This window comes from Engystomops pustulosus, chromosome 4 (genome assembly GCF_040894005.1).
Source record: "Engystomops pustulosus chromosome 4, aEngPut4.maternal, whole genome shotgun sequence".
In the NCBI taxonomy this organism is placed as follows: domain Eukaryota; kingdom Metazoa; phylum Chordata; class Amphibia; order Anura; family Leptodactylidae; genus Engystomops; species Engystomops pustulosus.
This window is the reverse complement of record NC_092414.1, coordinates 184,280,271-184,301,959: the sequence shown is the minus strand read 5'-3', so window position 1 is coordinate 184,301,959 and position 21,689 is coordinate 184,280,271. Positions and strand designations below refer to the sequence as shown.

General features: G+C 44.4%; 1 protein-coding gene across 5 annotated transcripts; it reads right to left on the bottom strand.

The window, feature by feature from the left end:
• Nucleotides 1–230: 230 nt before the first annotated feature.
• FIGLA (folliculogenesis specific bHLH transcription factor) lies at nucleotides 231–15,986 on the bottom strand. 5 transcript variants are annotated; one of them, XM_072144567.1, is made up of 6 exons: nucleotides 15,797–15,986; nucleotides 8,229–8,459; nucleotides 4,161–4,313; nucleotides 3,564–3,797; nucleotides 3,409–3,449; nucleotides 231–358 (listed from the first exon to the last, which is right to left on the bottom strand). In XM_072144567.1, the coding sequence occupies exons 1-5, from the start codon at nucleotides 15,932–15,934 to the stop codon at nucleotides 3,429–3,431; spliced, it is 777 nt and encodes a 258-aa protein (XP_072000668.1). In that variant the 5' UTR covers nucleotides 15,935–15,986; the 3' UTR covers nucleotides 231–358; nucleotides 3,409–3,428. The 5 variants fall into 5 exon arrangements, with proteins under 5 accessions (XP_072000668.1, XP_072000669.1, XP_072000670.1 ...); XM_072144568.1 differs by lacking the exon at nucleotides 15,797–15,986 and adding an exon at nucleotides 15,563–15,681; XM_072144569.1 differs by lacking the exon at nucleotides 15,797–15,986 and adding an exon at nucleotides 15,572–15,680.
• Between the last annotated feature and the right edge of the window lie 5,703 nt (nucleotides 15,987–21,689).

Here is a 21,689-nt window from a genome sequence, read left to right as displayed (position 1 = left end):
TTTCTGCAGTACTGAGAAAATTTAGGTAGAACGTAGCAGTAATAGTAGTGTGGATAAAATACAGGCCAATTGGATTTTAGGCTGACCACTTACAAAAAAAACAAAAAACCCCTCCTTCCCCTGTAAATCTTTTAGTGTATCCATTTAAAGAAAGTATCTAAGACAATTGTGCTCGATGCGCCTATGTATCCACACACCCTCTAGGAGAAAATATATACACATACAGAATATCTGCTGCCACAAATAGATTTATTTTAACTTAATATAGCAATTTTGCATTTCTTTTTAAATAATATATAATAATGTCATAACAAAAGAAAATATATGTCTCCAGAATTCATGTCATCTCCACAGGAACCTGAAAGAATAAAACATGGGTCTGTTTTGTAAAAAGGTAAAATATTCCAGATATGATCTATGCTCTATATGTAAGACAATACTACAGCTCAGGAGAAGGGGATTTGCCAAATTATACTGCTGTTAACATTTGTGTTTATAAAACACAATGTTAACATGATGCGAGCTTTGGAAACACAAATGTTAACAGCAATGTCATTCAGCAAATCCCCCTATCCTGAGCCGTTGTATTGCGTTTCAAAATGCAATGTAAACACCAAATGAGAACGCAGCCTAACTGAGAAGGTAATGTATACGGTGCAGAAGGGTGAATTCATATATGGTAAAATCCAAAGAATAATATAGTAAATGGGATTTAACCAAATACCATACACATTATTTGCTGGAGACTCCAACATGGAATTCATGGTTTGCAAGGAACAGTTTGAGCATCAACAAAAACCCAGCATAAAAATGCAGCACAAACCAGTCCATTTCAGCTTCTATTGCTAGTGTGTAGGTGCAATCTGCTGATGTAGAAGTCATATATATATATATATATATATATACACATCTTACAGCTGGTCTTATTCATGCCTTTTAATGCGGCTCAGGCCGCAGTCTTTTCTACCTTCAGTGTATGAGCTGGCATCACACGGCAATGACACAGCCAGCAAACAACAGACCACAAAGACTGTGGTTTGCATCTTTAGACCACATTCACAACTTTAATGTATTTTTATTTTTAAAGCATATTATTTAGGCATATTCCTGCCCTTCTTTGAGGCCTGCGCCTTCCTATAATAATCCATAGAACGGAGAAAAAAATACTGATGCCACACAGGTATTTGCAGATCCGTTGACTGGAACTTTGCCGGTCTTTCATATCTTATATGAACATATGGATATATATACACGAGTGACACACAGAACATATTTTCGTCCATATGGGGTAGAAACAGGAGAAAAGTAGGACACCAAAAAATACGGGTCCATTGTTTTCAGCCCTTATACAGCTATGCACAATATGCTGTGCATGTAGCCTATACCTGGATATTCTGGCCGATTGAACCATGGGGTTAAATTGTGCCACTGACGGATCCACCTTCTATCTTTGTTTAAAATGTTACACAATTCTGGAGTAACTTCCAGACCTTGCAACATTTTACATTAAATGAAAAAAAATACAAAAGCTTATAAAGTAATAACCAAAGGACACAAAATGATAATGTGTACAATGCTGCCACCTAGTGTCACTTGTCCGTCAATAAATTGGAGCTCAAACGATAAAGAAATAAGCAAGAATACATTTATGTTTTTAATGTTAAAACCAGTAGAATGGGTTTTTCCTCAGGTGATCCAGCAAAACAAAAAATCCACTACGCCAAGGAGCAAAAATTGTGAGAATGTGAATGCAGTGGCAGGACACTCAATCTGCTAAACCCGACTCTCCCAATAAAGGAACAAGACCTCCTCTTGTGTCTGGTGACAGTACCATCCCTACCTTTCAGATTGCCTCTGAAGGAAATCCAAGCACAGTGACAATTTTTTTATTTGTTATCCATGGCTTGCTTCCTTCTAAAAATATTTTTTTTACAGTTATGGTAAGGAGCCAGAAGAGAAGGGCAGGGGTGTATATATATCCTGAATTCTGTTGGACCTTCACAAGCTGGAAATCTCTTTTTTTGGTGTTGCCAGGGTCAATGCCCAATATAAACTCACTGCAGCAGAGGAAGTTTTCAGCGCACAGTGGGAGGAGGTGAAGTGATCCTGAACAGTGTGATAGCCTGTGAATCTGCAGCACTGTGGGGCTCTGATAATATACCAGAGAGCACCAGAACTCGCATTGAACTTTGACCTATTGTCAGTGAGTTATGTCAGACCTTTTTTAAATGTGCCCGAAACGCAGTATTCTCTACTTTTGCAAGTCACACACACATGAAAAACTCCCCATACAAGTCTATAGAGAAACAAGGTAAGAAAGCAGAAAGCACACAATCCGTGTTGTAAAGCGAAACGCCCATTGGGGTTTTTGTGATGTCCTGTGTGTCCTCCCTTCCCTCTGATGTATTAACTTGTTCATATAAGTTTACTAAATAAAGAAGAACATTGGACCGTTATGGCTAATGCCGCTCCAATCTTTCATTCTATGGATTTTTTTGGCCGTTATATGCTCCCCGCAGCTTTGCCAGCAGCATGTTAAGGGTTGACACCCGAGTATCTACCATTTGTTTTTATGTATTGTGAACCAAACATACCTTGAGAATTCTGTAGCTACAATCATGCAGAAACATATCTGGTTTAATTACTGATTAGAGTTGTTTTTCTGAAAAAACGCTGGGTGCCTAAAAACAGAGGTTTCTGAACTGTCCAGACAGGACTTATCACCCAAGCTGGATGACTCATACACAGCACTGGGGGAGTGGTGCAGGGATTGATTACTTCTGCCTGTCAGGGACAACACAGTGAATTCAGCGTTCTCTGGAGCAGTGCATAATTATGGTAAGAGGGACAGCCACAGGAGCAACAGAGCCTCATTATCATCATTTTGTGTTTTTTTTTTTTTTCAGCAAAACCACTCAATTCAGGGATTAAACAGGCCCAGCGTGGTGGCATCATTTAGAAAATTAACTTTGAAGCAAAATGTAAATTAGTTGTCAGGGAGGCAGAGAGCTCAGCATTGAAGTCAAGCTCTCCCCTCCTTAGAGTGTCCCCTCTTCTGTGATCATTCAGGAGAGCTGGCTTGTAATGCCCTTTGACACTGCACTATAAATCACAGTGATGGGGCTTTTCTGAAGTGCCTCTCTGCCTTTATACAACCGATTTAGATCACAGAGTTGATTTTCTAAATGAGGCCACCACATTAGGTCATGAAAGAAACGGTTGTTGGTTTGCTTACAGGTTCGATTTAGGTCGCCAAGGGTAGGGCGCGGTTATGCGCCAACACCCTAACCAACATGATCGGTGCCAACCTGTGAGCTCTCTCCGTACAGGCTTCATGACGTTCTGCTATAAATGTCAAGTGGTTACAGATTCTAGTGACTTAGACAGCAGCTGTTTCTTTGTACTCACCATATATTTATGATACAAGGCTAACGACTGCTCTGAAAGGCCTAAAAAGAAAATGTAAAACATAACTTATTTCAATGATCATCTTGAATATTAAAACAATAATGCAGAAAATGGTGCAGGCTTTGTGCTAGTTATAACACAAGTCATATTCCTACCAGTTTGCCATCCTTCTGAATCTGTAAGAACCCTAGATAGCCCGGAAACATGCCAGAGGCCCTCCATAAACCCGTGGGGTCTTCAGTCTTCACCATAAATGGCATTCCTGCCTGGATATCTCCAAGAGGTTTAACATGGATCTCAGCAGAAATGGAGCTCATGACCTCAGGTCTCAGAGGGAATGGTCTCAGGTACCGCTCAGGAGCTTCTACGTCAGGAACATCTTCTACTTTCTAAAATAACGAAAACAATGGACAAAGAAGGGTAAAACCTCAGCGTCACCTGGGAATGAACATACAGAAGAGAAAAGATTGAACAATATACAACAGAGAGAGTGTAAAAGCCTGTGAAGATGAAGCACAGATGTGCTCTGGTAACACCCCCAGAGCCCTTGTAGTCAATTAGCATAATTTTAATAGTTGATTTTAGGAGAAAGGAGGCCATGGATAACAAATAAGATGATGACCAAAGTCACGGTGCCTGCATTTACAAGCAAGTGTCCCTGGTTTCTCATGCTTGATTTTGAAGGTAGATTTCCTTTAATTCTTTAATTTAAAGGGATTGATTTGGCAGATCAGATCTGTCCTACTTCTTACCTCAAATCCCCCAGTTTCTTCCAGAATATCATGAAGAAGGCGTATATATTCTGAGGCTGCTTTTAAAGTGTCCACCTTGCTTGGTTTTCTGTCTTTGGGAATTAGTGGTACGATTGTCTTCAGCTTGGAAAACCCGCTGTTGATATTTCTGATCTGTAAGGATGCGAATTATTACCAAAAAAAGATGGTGTGTATATATGCATTACTGTGCATCTTACTTTAAAGAGTAACTGTAAAGGTTTTTACACTTTTCACAAATCAATAGCTCTTGGGATGTAAAACAACTTTGCCTAATATCTTTATTATCTATATGCAGTAGTTTATTTGCTATAGCCCTCACATTACCGCATTGCTGCAACGGCTGCATCCTCTCCATGTGCTGATAAACATTATGAAACGGTATGTTGTTACACTTTGTTTCTGGTCGGTTTCCTGGGAGGTGAGGAGCTGCTGCGCCCTGCTCACATGGGAGGAGGCCATGCAACAGTGAATGCAGCACAGCTGGAAGTGTTTGCACAACAGTGAATGCAGATGACTCTTGCACAGAATAGTGGGGTACAAGATCTCGCTGTTCCCTATCAGTCCCTCCATCCCAGTCAGAGAAACTTCTGTAGAATCACAGTCCCTCTCTGATCTTCATGCTGCTCACTTCCTCCACCTTGTCATCAGCAGTATCAGCTCTGTCTAGATAAGCTATTAACACTTACTGCTCACACAGTCACCATATACATCCTGAATATACACTGTGCAGTGTTCAGTGGATTTACTTGTGGGAAACTAAATGGATTTAATACTAAAATGGCAAAGAGAACACAAGGCATCGTGGGATCTCTGGGCAAGCTAACTGGCCTCAGCCCGAGGCCGTGGACAGACAGACATTAGTCTCCCCCCACTTCACCCCTAGTGAAAGATTTTTGTCAAACACTTTCAGAACAGAAAATGCCATAACCTTGGGAAAGAAAAGGGCGCGCAGCACAGTTCTGTCTGTTTTCAAAGGGGGAATCACATATAATAATTTAGTAAAATCACTATAACGTTACATTTACTCTAACCCAAGAACTTGTATCTGATCTGACATCAGTCTTCTGTATTCAAAAGCAAAATTTGGCGAATTTTTTGTGACCGAAAGCAAACTCATTCCATTTTTTTTTTACTTCAGATTGATCATGTGACTCCAAGTGCACACACCACCACATTTCAGGTTGTTGGCACAGCCAATATTTGAAGGTTTGGCATACATTAATGTAATATGTTTGTGTAAAAGGCCCGCCGGACAGGGTACATTTATCTGCTTTCAATGTCCTTAAGATGTAGGAGAAGTTTGGCCAGCTAATCCTGCAATCTGAAAAGTTTTATAGGAAGTGTCCTTTAATATGTACAATTTGCCTGGGAAGGAAATGTTACTAATGTTTATTTTGTATTTTTTAAGGGTGCTGGTTGAATAATCTCTTAACTCTCCACCCAAGGTGAGATTTATATCAACTCCCTGGTGGCTGGAAAGATAATAATAATAATTCATTTATTTATATAGCGAACACAGATTACGCAGCGCTGCACAGAGCTTGCCAAATCGGTAAAAGTTCCAGTTCTTTCTAAGATGGAGTAAGAAACACATGTGTCTGAGACATGCTGTCCAGACACCTGGCCTACAGATATCAGGACTCTACCTTTAAGAGCCTGCCATGGAGCACTGCTATCGCAGCTCCTTATCTCTCCAACCTAAAGCTACCTATATACCAGGCTGTGAGCTCCAGGGTCTGTCTGGCCCACCGGTAGGGTGGTGAATCCCCCGGTGGGCCCTGACTCCTTCCACTATGGCAGGGGCCTCTTTTCGTACCCATAGGAGGCCCCTGCCAATGGCTGCAATAATACTCAATCTGGCCGGAACCAGCCGCTTGAGTATTATCACTTCTCCTGACTGACACAGCTGGGAGCCTTTCCGCCGTACATGGCACCTGATGCGCGGCCGCATCATGAAATCATCACGTGCAGCCCTTCCCACCTCAACAGAACAAGGTGAGTATATCATTTTATTTTCTTCTTATGTCAGTAAGAGTGGCTGGGCCCTTTGTTAAAAAATCATGGGGAGCAGGTTTAGTATTAATAATGAGGGGACAGTGTGTATAATGTGCGGGGGTGGTGGTGCCAGTGTGTATAATAAGGGGGCCAGCGAGTATATTGAGGGTGCCCAGTATATAATTTATGAAAGGGGTTCAGAATGTAAAATTGGGGGGGTGGGAAATTTTTATAGTAAATGAGGTTGTCCAGTATTTAAATTTCATCAGGGGACACATTTATGAAGGGCCATGCACCAGTGTGACTTTCTTTTTAGTGCAAACTGCTTGCACATGTATTTAAGAATTGTCTGCACCACAAATGTGTAACACTTTCTTTAGTAGGGGCACTGTATAAACAATTATAAAGGGGCATTAAAAAGGGTAAATTAATTAATCACGGGGGGCATGTATAAAAAAAAAAATCACAGGGGAACAATGTATCAGGTAATTGGGGTGGAGAACACATAGGGGCACATTTACTAAGGGTCCACGGACCGCATTTCCGTAGGGTTTCCAGGCCATTTCCGTTTTGCGATGCATTTAACAGGGTTTTTTGGTGCACGCGATCGGATTTTGGCACAGATTTTCATGCGATAGTCAGTCAGACAACCGGACTGATTCGGACCAAGTGCGGCATTTAAAATTCAAATTGTGTTGCAAGACATTTACTCACATGCACCGGGAAGAAGAAGGTGAACTCTGGCGGACCTCAGTGGGGAAGCGACACATGCAGGATATCGGGCGCACGAATCCCGGCAGACTTCACTTCGGGGATCGCACAGGGACTGGATAAGTAAATGTGCCCCATAGTGTTTTAGTGGTACAGTATTTATACAGGGACTGTATTATAGTAATGTATTTGGGGGTAACAATGTCATCTTTGATATGCTGGGGGCACACACTGGGTTTGTTAAGTAGATTCTTTAGAGTGTAGAAAATTTCTGGTATCCATGTGACATTGTACCGGAAGTAACTTTGGTATTTTGGGGGGCGCAGTGAGGGGGATGTACTGCCCGGAGCTGAAGATATCTGCTGGAAAACTCTACAACCAGATTTTATGACAATTCTGGACGCGAAGGAGAAGACATGTCACCTTTGAGGTACTAGACCCTACTGCTTTCTGTGTCAGATCAGTATTGTATTCACTAACTATCCTTCAGCTCATGTACTGTTCTATCCACAGGGTCAGAGAGACAGACGTGGGATAGCTATAGTGTGGGGTTATTGCCATCGGTTCTTGTAAAGGTTTTTAGCATTTTCTTATTAGTAGGTAGGCGTGGAGTGCTTACACTTACATCTCTAACTACAGTCCAGCCAGTAGCAGAAATCCCAGGAAAGCAGTGGTAATTCTTATACAATTCCTAACATTAATGCCCCATGATAACATCACCATTGCAGCGCTGTACTCACACCAAGAGACGAAGAAGTAGAAAGGTATTAGCTTATCCTTTGTTTCACTGCCCCCGCTATTTATTAGAAATTACCTTATCCCGGATTATTTCTATGTAGTAGTAGGTAGGCCCCCAAAATAAATTTCACTGGTGGGCCCCAGGTACCCCAGTTAGACCCTGGTGAGCTCCCTTTGCCAGATACATCCAATCAGTGACTGCACCAGTTGAACTGTTATCTTTGATTGTTACATTTTCTGTGTTCAGGAATAAAGGAACCCCAAGTTAATGTTTACAACCACTGTTCCGGTGTGATCTCTGGAAGCCCTATAACATCACAGGCCTCCCCTCTACCGGGGGATCCTTACACACATGTGCGTAGGGAGTGCCCCAGGGAGAACGGTTTCCATACATCTGCAGCATCTGCCTCCTTTCTTGAAAGCCACCTGTTGGACACATGGGCGGCATAGATGAGACTTGTTTGACGTGTACTAGGCAACCATGACCCGGGCGAGCACCAGGCCACTGCCCCAAGCCCAAAAGGTGGGGGGGGGGGGGGGAGATGCTGCATTTGTAAACCTTGTGCCGTCTTAGTGTCTTAGTGTGTTGTGGCAAGCCCTCACCCGCTCCCGTTCCTTGGCATTGGCGGCCTGCCTTCTTTCTAGAACTTCTTCAAAGTTCTCCAAACACAAGTAGTGTCCAGTTGGCAGTCGCTTCATCTTATTGATGGAGGCCATGTAGGGCAGGCTGTTGTAATGCTCCTTGAGAACATCTCCCAGGAGCTCAGCAGGGGGTGTAACGTAGAACGGTGGCATCTCTGGCATTTTCGGTGACTGAGAATCTTGACTCTTGTCCTGAAATGAAGGCAAAACAGCATAAAGCACCGACACAAGCTTCAGATTTAGTACATGGAGTGAAATTTTCCACAAAATCAGTCTATGGAGGATGTTCATAGACTACAGGGTGATGTGGATAAACTGTGTTTGGTCATCCACTTGGCAAATGAGGTTTAATGTGGATAAATGTAACCTGGGCGGAAATAATCTACAGGAAACATATGTCCTTGGGGTAGCAAATCTGGGAGAGTCCCTTGTTGAGAAGGACCCAGCGGCGTATTAGTAGATCATAAATTAAATAACAGCATGTAACATCAATCAGCTGCCTCTAAAGCCACCAAGATCTTGTCATGTATCAAAAGTGGTATGGACTTTCGGGATAGGATGTAATATTACCACTGTACAAGGCATTGGTTTGGCCTCACCTGGAATATGCTGTCCAGTTCTGGGCTCCGGTCCATAAAAAGGAGGCCCTGGAGCTGGAGAGGGTACAACAAAGAACCACACAAATGATAAGGGGTATGGAGGGTCTCAGTTATGAGGAAAGATTAAAATAACTAGATTTTTTTAGTCTGGAAAAAGAGACGACTACGAGGGGACATGATTAATTTATATAAATATATGAATGGTCCATACAAAAAAAATATGGTGGAAAGTTGCTCCCGATTAAATCAAAAGGGAGCACTGTCGCCATATGGAGAAAACAAGGTTTACTCACAAGCGGCGACATGGCTTTTTTTTTTTTTTACTATGAAAACTGTCAATCTGTGGAATAGCCTGCCTCAGGTGCAGGGACAGCAGAGAGCTTCAAGAAGGGTCTAGATGTCTTTTTACACATAAATAATATTGATGATTATGCTATATCAAATTGTTTCCCCTAAATCCCTTCCTCATCCAATCCGTTCCCTTCCTTGGTTGAACTTTGTGGACATGTGTCTTTTTTCAACCATATAAACTATGAAAATTTGTGATATTTGGTGAAGATTTTGATGCAGAAAACACTGTTTTAAATGACATTTGGATATGGTATGAACCCTCATGTCACCTTTATCAACTCAAACTAGAAGAAACACTTTGGGTCATTTACTAAGGGCCCGATTCGCGTTTTCCCGACGTGTTACCCGAATATTTCCGATTTGCGCCAATTTTTCCTGAATTGCCCCAGGTTTTTGGCGCACGCGATCGGATTGTGGCGCATCGGCGCCAGCATGCACGCGAAGGAAATCTGGGGGCGTGGCCAAACGAAAACCTGACGGATTCAGAGAAACCGCCGCATTAAAAAAAAAAAAAAAAAGTGTCGCTGGACATGCGCTTACTTTCACCAGGAATAGGATCGTGAACTCCGGCGGACCTCGGCGCAGCAGCAACACCTGGTGAACGTCGGAGGAACTGCCTTAGTGAATCGCCAGAAGACCCGAATCCACCGCAGAGAACGTGCCGCTGGATTGCGAATGGACCGGGTAAGTAAATCTGCCCCACTGTGTCCCAAAAAGATGCACGGAACACTTTATTTGATGGTGTCTAAATGGCCACAGCACAAGACTAAAACAATTAGAGGAGGAGTCAGGTGAAGGGATGGGAGTCACAGTGAAGCAGGGTGCAACATCCCCCACCAGGGCCTAGCCTTTTCTTGGTGGCCTGGAGGCATCTGGGGCCCAGAATACCGTAGTGGCTGACTAGTGCGGACTTGGGCACGCTGTGGTCACGGTGCTTGGTATGGGGACTGGAGGGCTCTCCTACAGCCTGGCAGGTCTCCAGCAGGTGGTATGTGCAAAAAAATATGGAGAGGCTGATGTACTGGTTCTCCCTGCAGCAACCCTGCAGTGTCTGTAGGATGAGTCCCTGGGTGATGCAGCCCTTTCCAGAGATCAGACGGAAGCAACGTTGTGCAGATCAACTTACAGTTCTTTATTCAATGTCAGGCAATGGCCAGAACCGGTAACACCAGATTTCTTAAGCTGGAAAGGTCATGGAGAATGGTCCGCAGGAAAGTTACATACAGCCTGATAATAGATACAGGCTGAGGGAGGTTCAGGTGGAACTGAGTACAGGTGGTGGAAGCTGCAGTTCAGGGCTTAAGTCTCCGGACTTGCCTCGTGTGCCAGGCAGTAGGCCTGGGGCACTAGAAGTTCCAGGGATTAGTGACTGTGGCAGCACTGAAGGTGTGCTGCTCACTCTGCAGACTAAAACTTCTCTGACAAACCATGTGCTAAGGACTGAACCATGTGCTTCCGCCCAGCAGGGGTTTATATACTCCCCTGGTCAGGTGGTAGCACATCTCCAATCACCTTCCAGCTTGCAATACAGATACATAATTGGATAATTACATATACCAGTTATCCATTGCCTACAGCTGCAATTACACTACGTTCTCCAAGCATTATCTTCTGGGTGAGTTGCACAGGTTCACCAGACAGATCCTGACAGGGAGAGGGTGCTATTCGCAACTACCACCTTGGCTATACGTGTTGAAAGGGCATCATAGTAGAGTAACCATGAATTTGAATAAATACACACACAACAAGCATCAGTTAATAGAGCATAGATAAATATCTTTCCTCTTTAGAAACCTAAAGGTTTTCTCACGCATATAGATACTATTGTAAAACATACTTTGAATTAAAATAGAAGAAAACATTTATGGAACTCGTTTTTATAACCATTTGTACTGCATGTGATAACGCCTTCCGGATCTTCATACAACTTGTAAAACGCTACAGAATATAGATTTTTTTTCTTTATAATATTAGCTAGATGCGTCCTCCACACTGTTTTTGTACACCATATCTGCAAAATAGCCGAAACATGCCGACTTAGGAGGTGAAAAATGTGAGGATACTGCACAACTCCACATTGTGAATGGGGACGTAGCCAGTAGCAACTAGGCAGTTGCCCAATGGGAGGGGCTGGAAAGGAGCAGTCCCCCCCCCACCCTTGGGAAACATGTGACCTTTTCAAATATATGAATAACACCCCACACTCGGGATAGGCAGTAGAGGAGCAGGGGGCGTCGCTAAGCCCAGTGATGAGCATTTTCATATATTTGAAAAGGTCACATGGAGGAGCTGTTTCCCAAGGGTGGGGGGGGACTGCTCCTTTCCAGCCCCTCCCAATAGGCAACTGCCTAGTTACACAGCACATTCTAATGAAAGGTACAATATAACATATCTTTTTTTCTGTAAAACCAATTTTTAATACAAAAACACTTTGGCAGCGTATGTACTATGCTCTGTGGGGACTGGGGGAGTTCTAAAAGAGTAAGCCACCATCTGACCAGGGTAAAAAAAAAACCCTGGACAGGGAGGGGCTAGGTCAGGTCCAGAGGGTCAGTAAGTACCAGAGACTGCTTAAAGCACATGCTCTGACCACAGGCCTCAGCTCTCACTGTAGAGCACATCCTGTGAGAGAGCAGAGAAATAGTGTGTAGCACACAGGAGTGGATACCAGGACTCATAGCTGCAGCATCCACAGATTGGACAGAGCTACCTCCCAGCCTGCATCTACTACCTGGGTGTTGAACTAATCCTGAGGATCACTCTTCATTACCACTCCAGTAATCCGGAATCTCCAGTAATCTGGAATCTGTTAAAAGACCAAGTTATTTTGTAGAACGTTGCCTCCATATGATCCCTGGATATGGCTGTATCACCATCACGGGCTCCCCATCCATTACCCAGGGACATATATTACAAACACTAGGGGGTTGCCCCAGGAAGAACCAGTACATCAGCCTCTCCCTCTATATTTTCTTGCACACACCACCTGCTGGAGACCTGCCAGTGTGTAGGACAGCCCTCCGGTCCCCATACCAAGCACTGTGACCACAGCGTGCCCTAGGCCGCAACCGCCACCCACTCCGGTATTCTGGGCCCCAGCTGCCTCCAGGACCCAAGAAAAGGCTAGGCCCTGGTGGGGGATGTTGCAACCCCGTTAATTTTAATTTGAATGGCCTTATTGCCCACCGTACTGTTAAAGGAAACCTACCATTTGATTTCATGAATTATGAAATGCTGTAGCTACACTGATGCAGGATCATATCTTGGTTAATCCCTGAGTTGAGTGGTTTTGCTGAAAAGACAATTATAACATTCAGGACATTGGGAAAGCTGGATCAGCATGGCTGCCAAGATAAACACATTACACAAGGGAGCTTGGAATTACAAATGGCAGTTTGTCAAGCACGACTAATCAACCTGAGCTGGATCACTCACACACAGCAGCTGGGGGATGGTGCAGCAATTGATTATTCTGTCTGGCAGGGAGGAAAAGTCATCATCATCATCTCCTGCAGAGAAAAAAAAAAAAAAAACTTTCCTGCTATGAGAAGTGGGAAAGCAAGTGCTGAAGCAGCCATAGAAGGGAGAGAGCTTCATTATCAAAATGTTTTATCTGTTTTATCAGCAAAACCACTCAGCACAGGGATTAACCAAGATATGATCCTGCATCAGTGTAGCTACAGCATTCTCAAGGTATGTTTGTTTCATAATGCATCAAATCAAATGGTAGGTTTCCTTTAAAAGAAAAGAAAGAGCATGCTGTATCATTGCTGTATGTACAGTGGAATGCTTCTCCACTCTGCACCACACTGCAGCGTCTTCTCTCCTCCATGTGCCGCTTCTAGAGTGACCAGGAAATCAGGACTGTGGAGGTAGACTCCATTTTGGTGGAACTGGAGTCTTAAGTTCGATAAATAGAAGGGCTTGAGGGCACGTTCACAAGATGCGTTGTGTCTTTGGATGCGTTTTAGACACATTCCATGACCTTCAACCTTGATCACATGTTGAAGTAACATTGCATTTCCATTTCATTTGCTAAAATGCATTGTTACTTCAACATGTGAGAAAGGCTGAAGCCTTTTGACTTCGTCAAAAACGCATCAAAACACCCGATGCAACGCATCATGTGAATGCGCCCTGAGGGCGCGTTCACATGTTGCATTGTGTCCTGCGTTTTCATTGCGTTTAAAACGCATTACAACAGCTGAGCAGAGGTGATTTGCCTAATTACATTACTGTTTACATTTGTTAACACATGCGTTAACAATGTATTAGGCTTGTCTTACTAACCCCACAGCCCTGCTTGCAGACTGTAAGGGCGCTGTCACACGTTGCGTTTGCAAACGCAGACGCAGACCAAACCGCGCCCACCGGGCGGTCCGCGGTCCAATCGCATCGGCGTTTCTCTATGTTTCTATTGAAAACGCCAATGTGATTGGACCGCGGACCGCCCGGTGGGCGCGGTTTGGTCTGCGTCTGCAAACGCAACGTGTGACAGTGCCCTAAGGGTGATGCCACACATGGCGTTTTGTACTCGTTTTTGGTCCATTTAAGCAGTCCGTTAAAAACGCATGCGTTTTTGACAGGTTTTTACCAATTATCTTAATTAAAACTGGTCAAAAACAGATGAGTTTTCAAAAAACTTTAGCGCATGCGTTTTTGATGGACTTAAAAACGGCACAGTTAATTTAACGCAAAACACCGGCATCTCGTTCCCGATCGCAGGCGTTTCCATAGAAACGCCGATGCGATCGGGCCGAGGCCGGCCCCGGTGGGCGCGACTTTGTCTGCGTTTGCGTTTGCAAGCGCAGACAAAAGCGCCACGTGTGGCGCCGGCCTAAGGGTGATGTCACACATGGCGTTTTTAGGCCGTTTTTAGTTAGTGCGTTTTCAGATCGTAAACACGTGAGTTTTTGTTTTTAATTGCGCAAATTCAGAAAACCGGACTTTAAAAAAAAAAAACACCACGGATGCGTTTTTTAACGATCTGAAAACGCACTAACTAAAAACGGCCCAAAAATGGCCTTAAAATGCCATGTGTGACATCCCCCTGAGGGTGCGGTCACACGTCGCGTTTACTGCACGCGTTTAAAAACGCATTGCTACAGCTGAAGGGATATTTCCCTAATTAAACAGCTGTTAACGCTTGCGTTTACAAAACGCATGCGTTAACCGCGATGTTAACGCTTGCGTTAACAACCGCATGCGTTAACCGCGATGTTAACGCATGCGTTTTGTAAACGCAAGCGTTAACAGCTGTTTAATTAGGGAAATATCCCTTCAGCTGTAGCAATGCGTTTTTAAACGCATGCAGTAAACGCGACGTGTGACAGCACCCTGAGCAGTTAATCCTTCAGGGTGCTGTCACACGTCGCGTTTACCGCATGCGTTTAAAAACGCATTGCAATAGCTGGAGAGTGATTTGCCTAATTAAACAGCTGCTAACACCTGTGTTTACAAAACGCAACCGTTAACGCATTGTTAACGCATGCGTTAACATCGCGGTTAACGCATGCGGTTGTTAACGCATTGTTAACGCATGCGTTAACATCGCGGTTAACGCATGCGTTTTGTAAACACAAGTGTTAAGAGGTGTTTAATTAGGCAAATCACTCTCCAGCTATTCCAATGCGTTTTTTAACGCATGCGGTAAACGCGACGTGTGACCGCACCCTCAGCCATGTTCATAGTGTTATATAAAAGAATGTTACCGAATAACATATCCACAGTGTGTAATGAGATGACATATATTACAGTCATGACTGCCATGTGTAGGATAACCGGTAGCAAATAAATGAGGAAACATGAAGTCCTGTGCTAATAGTGATTTCTAAGGTAATAATCCTCTCATATATAACATAGAAGCTGTTTCTATACCAGTACATGATGTGTGAGGTGTATGTGGTCACAACATTGTGAATTACCCCACGTATTATAGTAACTGAGGCTGTGATCACGCATTGCGTTGCTTCACGTTTTTGTTGCATTCCAAAGGCTTAAACCATGATCACATGCATTGTGTTTTAGCAAATGCAGTGGAAACGCAATGTAACTTCAGCAAAAAAATGTGACGCACCGCGTTGCATGAACGCACCCACAGGCAGCAGACACGTTTCTCTATAGTCTTCTGGTGAGAGAGACAGGACTGGACATGGCATCTACTGCTGGGTGCCACCCTCATAGTACCACAGTACACACCACATTTATAAAATAGACTTAGCTGTAACACCAGACCTAGCCTATAGTCAAGTGTGGCACTGTTTTTGGACAACCCCTTTAAAGTCTACAATGTATGTGAGCCATTTTACATTAAAGATACCTTCCATAATACTAAAGTAACCTTGCCATAGTCACCAGTAGAGGGGCTGCCATGATGATAATCCCCTCCTTTCGTATGCGTTCATACATTGTTTTTCAGATGCAGTTTTTGCTGTACAAACATGGAGTGGAGTAAAAAAAATTAGGAGGTGCAGCTTTTCTCAATGATAAATCCCTATTATGATCCACACCTGCTTTTGGCTTCAAAAACTGCACATTTGAACACACCCTTCCTCTCATCCGCCCACATCTCCCCCATACCCTCTCCTCTGGGCTCTGTCCTTCCCCTCTGTCATCACTGCTCTTGGTGGCAGTCTCCATGGGCTCCTCAGCCACAGCAGTAGCAGCCTCAGACGCCATGATGTTGTAGCCCACGCGGCTGGCGGGAGTGGGAGCCATAACGAGAGGCCTGATAAACAGGCTATTATGTACGTGCTCTCCGCTACAGGGCCGCTATTTTAGATAAATACATGTGAGACAGCTGATACTGATCAGGAATTAAGGGAATATGAGACAGCTATTGTGTGCAGGGTTCCCCCCATAGCAGACAGGGATTTGTCTAACACGTAGGGCGCATTCACATGATGCATTGCGTCACATTTTTTTTTTTTTTTTTTTGGCACATTGCAAAGGCTTCAGCCTTGATCACATGCTAAGGCCGGCGCCACACGTGGCGCTTTTGTCTGCGCTTGCAAACGCAAACGCAGACAAAGTCGCGCCCACCGGGGCGGGCCTCGGCCCGATCGCATCGGCGTTTCTATGGAAACGCCTGCGATCGGGAACGAGCCGCCGGTGTTTCGCGTTAAATTAACGCAAAACACCGGCGGCTCGTTCCCGATCGCAGGCGTTTCCATAGAAACGCCGATGCGATCGGGCCGAGGCCCGCCCCGGTGGGCGCGACTTTGTCTGCGTTTGCGTTTGCAAGCGCAGACAAAGCGCCCTGTGTGGCGCCGGCCTAAGGCCGCGGTCACACGTACCGCTAGGCGTCCGTTCATAACGCGACGCTAGCGCACAGGGGGAGGTCCTCGGCCTGAACGCACATGCGTTTCCAGAGAAACGCATGCGATCAGCTTAACAATCGCATGCGTTTCCTTGGAAACGCATGTGCGTTCCCTTGGAAACGCATGTGCGTTCCGGCCGAGGACCTCCCCCTGTGCGCTAGTGTCACGTTATGATGGACGCCAAGCGGTACGTGTGACCGCGGCCTAAGGTTACATTGCTTTTCCACACCATCTGCTAAAACACAGCGTAACCTCGGCATGTAATCAAGCCTGAAGACTTTGAAATGCATCAAAAAACCTAACGCATTGGGGCAGATTTACTTACCCGGTCCATTTGCGATCCAGCGGCGCGTTCTCTGCGGTGGATTCGGGTCCGGACGGGATTCATTAAGGCAGTTCCTCCGACGTCCACCAGGTGGCTGCTGCGCTGAAGAGCATCGGAATGCACTCAAGTTCATCTATTCCAAGTGAAGGTAAGTGCAAGCTCCGCGACACATTTTTTTTAAAAATGCAGCGTTTTTTCCGAATCCGACGGGTTTTCGTTCAGGCACGCCCCCCATTTCCGCCGCGTGCATGCCAGCGCCGATGCGACACAATCCGATCGCGTGCGCCAAATCCCGGGGCAATTCAGGGGAAATCGGCGCAAATCGGAAATATTCGGTTAACACGTCGGGAAAACTCGAATCGGGCCCTTAGGCCGGTGCCACACGTGACGCTTTGTCTGCGCAAAACACCGGCCGCTCGTTCCCGATCGTAGGCGTTTCCATAGAAACGCCGAAGCGATCGGGCTGAGGCCCGCCCCGGTGGGCGCAACTTTGTTTGCGTTTGCAAACGCAGACAAAGCGCCATGTGTGGCGCCGGCCTTAGTAAATGACCCCCATTGTGTGAATGCGCTTGTAGTGTAATGAAGACACATGGTGTTTTTAGGCCGTTTTTGGGCCGTTTTTAGTTAGTGCATTTTCAGATCGTAAAAAAACGCATGTGTTTTTGTCCGGTTTTCCAAATTTGCGCAATTAAAAATGGACAAAAACGCATGCGTTTTCGAAAAACGGATGCGTTTTTTAACGATCTGAAAACGCACTAACTAAAAACGGATGTCATAATGCGGCGCTAGCACACAGGGGGGCGGTCCACGGCCTGAACGCTCATGCGTTTCTCTGGAAACGCATGTGCGTTCGGGCCGAGGACCGCCCCCCTCTGCCCTAGCATTATCAATGGATGCCTAGCAGTGCGTGTGACCGCGGCCTCAAGAAGCTGTGGTATTGACACCTTTGGGGCCTGTACTTGGGGGAACAGAGACTTACCTTTGGTGCATCATTGCTCCTTCTGTCACTGTCGGCCTCTTCAAATGTGATTCACTTGCAAACTTGCACGCATGTTTGCTTGCGTTTTTAAAAATGATGTGCGTTAATTGTATACACTTTGTCGCTCGGAAATTGTAAAATCGATCTTCTTTTCCCTGCTGTTTGTGCAAGTAATCAGATGCGTTTCAAAATACAGACCACAAACTCATGCGTTTTCAAAAAAGCAACCGCTTCGAAAAACGCAATGAAAACACGCCTCAAAAAATTGCAGACACAAAAAACCATCCAAAGAGTCATCCAAAAACCCATATGCAAATTCGATGCGTTTTACAAGGATGAAAAAATGCACAAAAAATGCTGCGTGTGCCACCAACCTAAAAGAGTTACCCGCAGATCCATAGTAATGTAAATCAGATGATCACCGGGTCCAACATCCCCTCCAATTTATTCCTATGATGCACAAAATCTGCTTCTATCACTTTACTGCTGCTGCGCTTAGTGAAATGTTTCTTTACAACCACTAGGTGTCAGACTTCTTACGTAATGTGAGCTGTAAGGATGTAGGTAGAATATATTGTAGTAAGGTGATCAGTTGTTCCCTTTCTTTATCCCCAAAAATAGCAAGTAAGGGGAACACTTCAGGCCAACAAAAAGCAAAACTGATTAGCTCTGGGTAAGTCACCACTAAGTCAGCCTAATAGCTACCAGAGTCCAGGACATGGAGGCTCCCATGACTATTCTACAGCGTTTTCACGCTGGGCCTTTATGGCCCTGTTCCCATTTAAATTGCGATCACTAGGGGTGATGTCACACATGGCAGTTTAGGCCGTTTTTAGCAAGTGTGTTTTCAGATTGTAAAAAACGCATCCGTTTTTTTTAAAAAACACATGCAGTTTTTGAAAACGCATGCGTTTTTTTAATTGTGCAAATTCAGAAAACCGGACAAAAACCGGACAAAAAAAAAAACGGATACGTTTTTTAACGCATGCGTTTTTTATGATCTGAAAACGCACTAACTAAAAACGGCCCAAAAACGGGGCCTAAAAACGCCATGTGTGACGTCACCCTAAGGTCGGCGGCACACGTGGCATTTTGAACCTGTTTTTGGGCCGGTTTTAAGCAGTCCGTTAAAAACCGGATGCGTTTTTTGAAAACACATCCATTTTTGACCGGTTTTGCCAATTATCTTAATTAAAACGCATGCGTTTTTTAACGGACTGCTTAAAAAAAGCCCAAAAACGGGTTCAAAATGCCACGTGTGCCACCGGCCTAAAGGCTTAATATTGGGACTGAATGTATCATGCTTGATTTTGATGATAGATTTCCTTTAAATAGTGCCATTAGAAAGTAAAATTAATCTGGCAAAAAATAAGTCCTCATGTAATGACTTTTGGAAGGGGAAACAGAAATACAATGGAGAAGGGCTATTGCAGGAAGGGGTTATTTAACTATTGAATGCATAATATTTAGGTTGCTTATGACGTGGAGGTCACATAGCTGAGGACAACTGGAGAAAGACGATACGCGGTGTCTAGCAGGTCAGGCCTTAGTTATTGATATCTCTGCTGAATGAAAACCCATTGACCTCATTTACAGCTTCCACAAATAGCTGGGAGACCCTGTCCTTGAAACCATGTGATTTGTGACAACCATGAACTGGAGGATGTCACCGGGGGTGGCTCCGGGATGACAGAACACTGGATGGTATATAACTGGAAGACCTCCTGCTCTATCCATCATTACACAACCATAAACCGGTAATTTAGAGGAGATTGTCCAGATCGTGTGCCGGTCCTTCATCACGACATCTGTTGTTCCATGCAGAAAAATTAATCTAAAGAAAACTCTACTATTGTATGGAGGGGGAGGGGGGGGGGGTGCATTGGTCCAAAATTTTAGTTTGAAAATGTAATGGGATGATGTCACAGTTATCTTCTAGGAAGAAGTAGCACCTGTCTGATACCGAGGTGTGCGGGATTCACACTTACATGTTGTGATGATTCCTGGGAGACACAGCCCAGCCGAGAATCTCAGTAATGATTGTAATGTAATGTATACTGGTGTAAGAAACCATCACTGGTGCTGTACACCGTGCACTACATGTCCCAGCAACACATCTCCTCAGCTTACATTGGCGTCTTTCTTCGATCCCATTAATAATAATTCTTTATAAAGCGCACACAGATTACACAGCGCTGCACAGAGTTTGCCAAATCTGTCCCTGTCCCCAATGGGGCTCACAATCTAATCAACTTACCAGTATGTTTTGGAAAGTGTGAGGAATCCAGAGGACCCGGAGGAAACCCACACAAACGCAGAGAGAACATACAAACTCTTTGCAGATGTTGACCCTGGGACTTGAACCCAGGACCCCAGCGCTGCAAGGCTGTAATGCTTACCACTAAGCCAAACTGCTGCCACATTGAGGATGTGGTCTTGGACTGTTTTCAGAGAGGGAAGGGTGCAGGATGAGTTATAATCTCCTGCTGCAGCTCCTCCTGTTCATCATAGCTCATCACTTAGGGATTATTATTAAGGCAGTAAAGGTACATGGGCAACGTATGAAGAAGAGTGGCCAGTCTTAAAGATTTTGGCCAACAGCTTTCTTCCCTTAGTAAGAGATGACAGTGACCAGAAACACACAGCCAGGGCAACTAAGGAGCTGCTCCGTATGAAGCATGTCAAGGTCCTGCAGCGGTCTAGCCAGTTCCCATACCTGAACCCAACCGGAAATCCTTGCATGGAAACTCAGTGCTGTCCAGCAGCGGCCCCACAACCTGGCACATCTGGAGAAGGGAGGACTGAGCCAAAATCCATGCTGTAGGGTGTGCAAACTTGGCCAAGAACTACAGGAAACTTCTGACCACTGTAATTGCCCCTCTTGAAGGATTCAATCTTCTTTTAACTTCTTGTGCCCTTGTTTTTACAAAAAAAACAGATTAAACTATGGAGCCCGGAGCCCCTCAATTTTTAAAGCCATTGTTTTGGAAAAACAATCATATAAGTAGCTAAAAGATGAGTTGATCCTGTCAGAGGGTGCAAACACCAGCAAATTCTTCTTTCATACAATAAAGTGTAAATTAATTATTGGAAAAATCATACATAATTTTCTAAATTTTTTTAGATTCTGTCTCTCATAATTGAATTTTACTACAATAAATATTACCGACCTTTCCATTCTTTGTTGGTGGGAAAACTTGCTAAATAATTCCCCACTGACTATCAGGCTTTATGGAACCAGTGGTCTCTATCACCATCAGGTGTGACCTACTTTGCCTCTTTCCCTTAAAGTCTGTCTCACTGACCCATGGGGAGGGGGAGGGACCATGATGAGTCATAATCTCCTACTGCAGCTCCTCCTATTCATCAGAGCTCAGAAATGTAAGCAAAGCTTCACAGAGAGTTTGCAGACAGCGCTAAAGTAAGTAGTAGGACTGCTGAATCACATGATGAACATTCAGAGATTATTTTGTAAGGTAGTAAAGGCAACTTATTTAAAAGAGTGTCCAACCCCTTTAGGATTTTATACTGCAAGGCTTTCTAGCAACTGCATTGATGGTAGACTTGAGGGAGGACTGCAACATTATAGACAAACTGGATTCTGTTGACCACATGTGGCTCCTTAAGAGTAAGAAATTTATAAACGTTTAACATTTTTTCTGCAAACTAAACACGATTGTGAATGGATATGCTTCACTTAATAGTGTGTTGTAGTCCCGGAGCTCATTATAAAGTGATGTTATTCCACAGGTGTCTGCTATGCTGTCATGTAGGGGGCAGTGATGCTGGATGCCAGGACCGCCGCTCCCTGCAGATTGGTCTGAGCCGGCTGCAGCCTCTAGCTTTGCA

Coding starts and splice junctions, on each gene's coding strand:
- FIGLA (XM_072144567.1), bottom strand. CDS start 15,934: ATGGCTCCCACTCCCGCCAGCCGCGTGGGCTACAACATCATGGCGTCT. Junction 8,460..15,796: donor GACAGAGCCCAGAGGAGAGG/GTATGGGGGAGA, acceptor CCTTCATTTCAG/GACAAGAGTCAAGATTCTCA. Junction 4,314..8,228: donor ATGCCAAGGAACGGGAGCGG/GTGAGGGCTTGC, acceptor GCATCCTTACAG/ATCAGAAATATCAACAGCGG.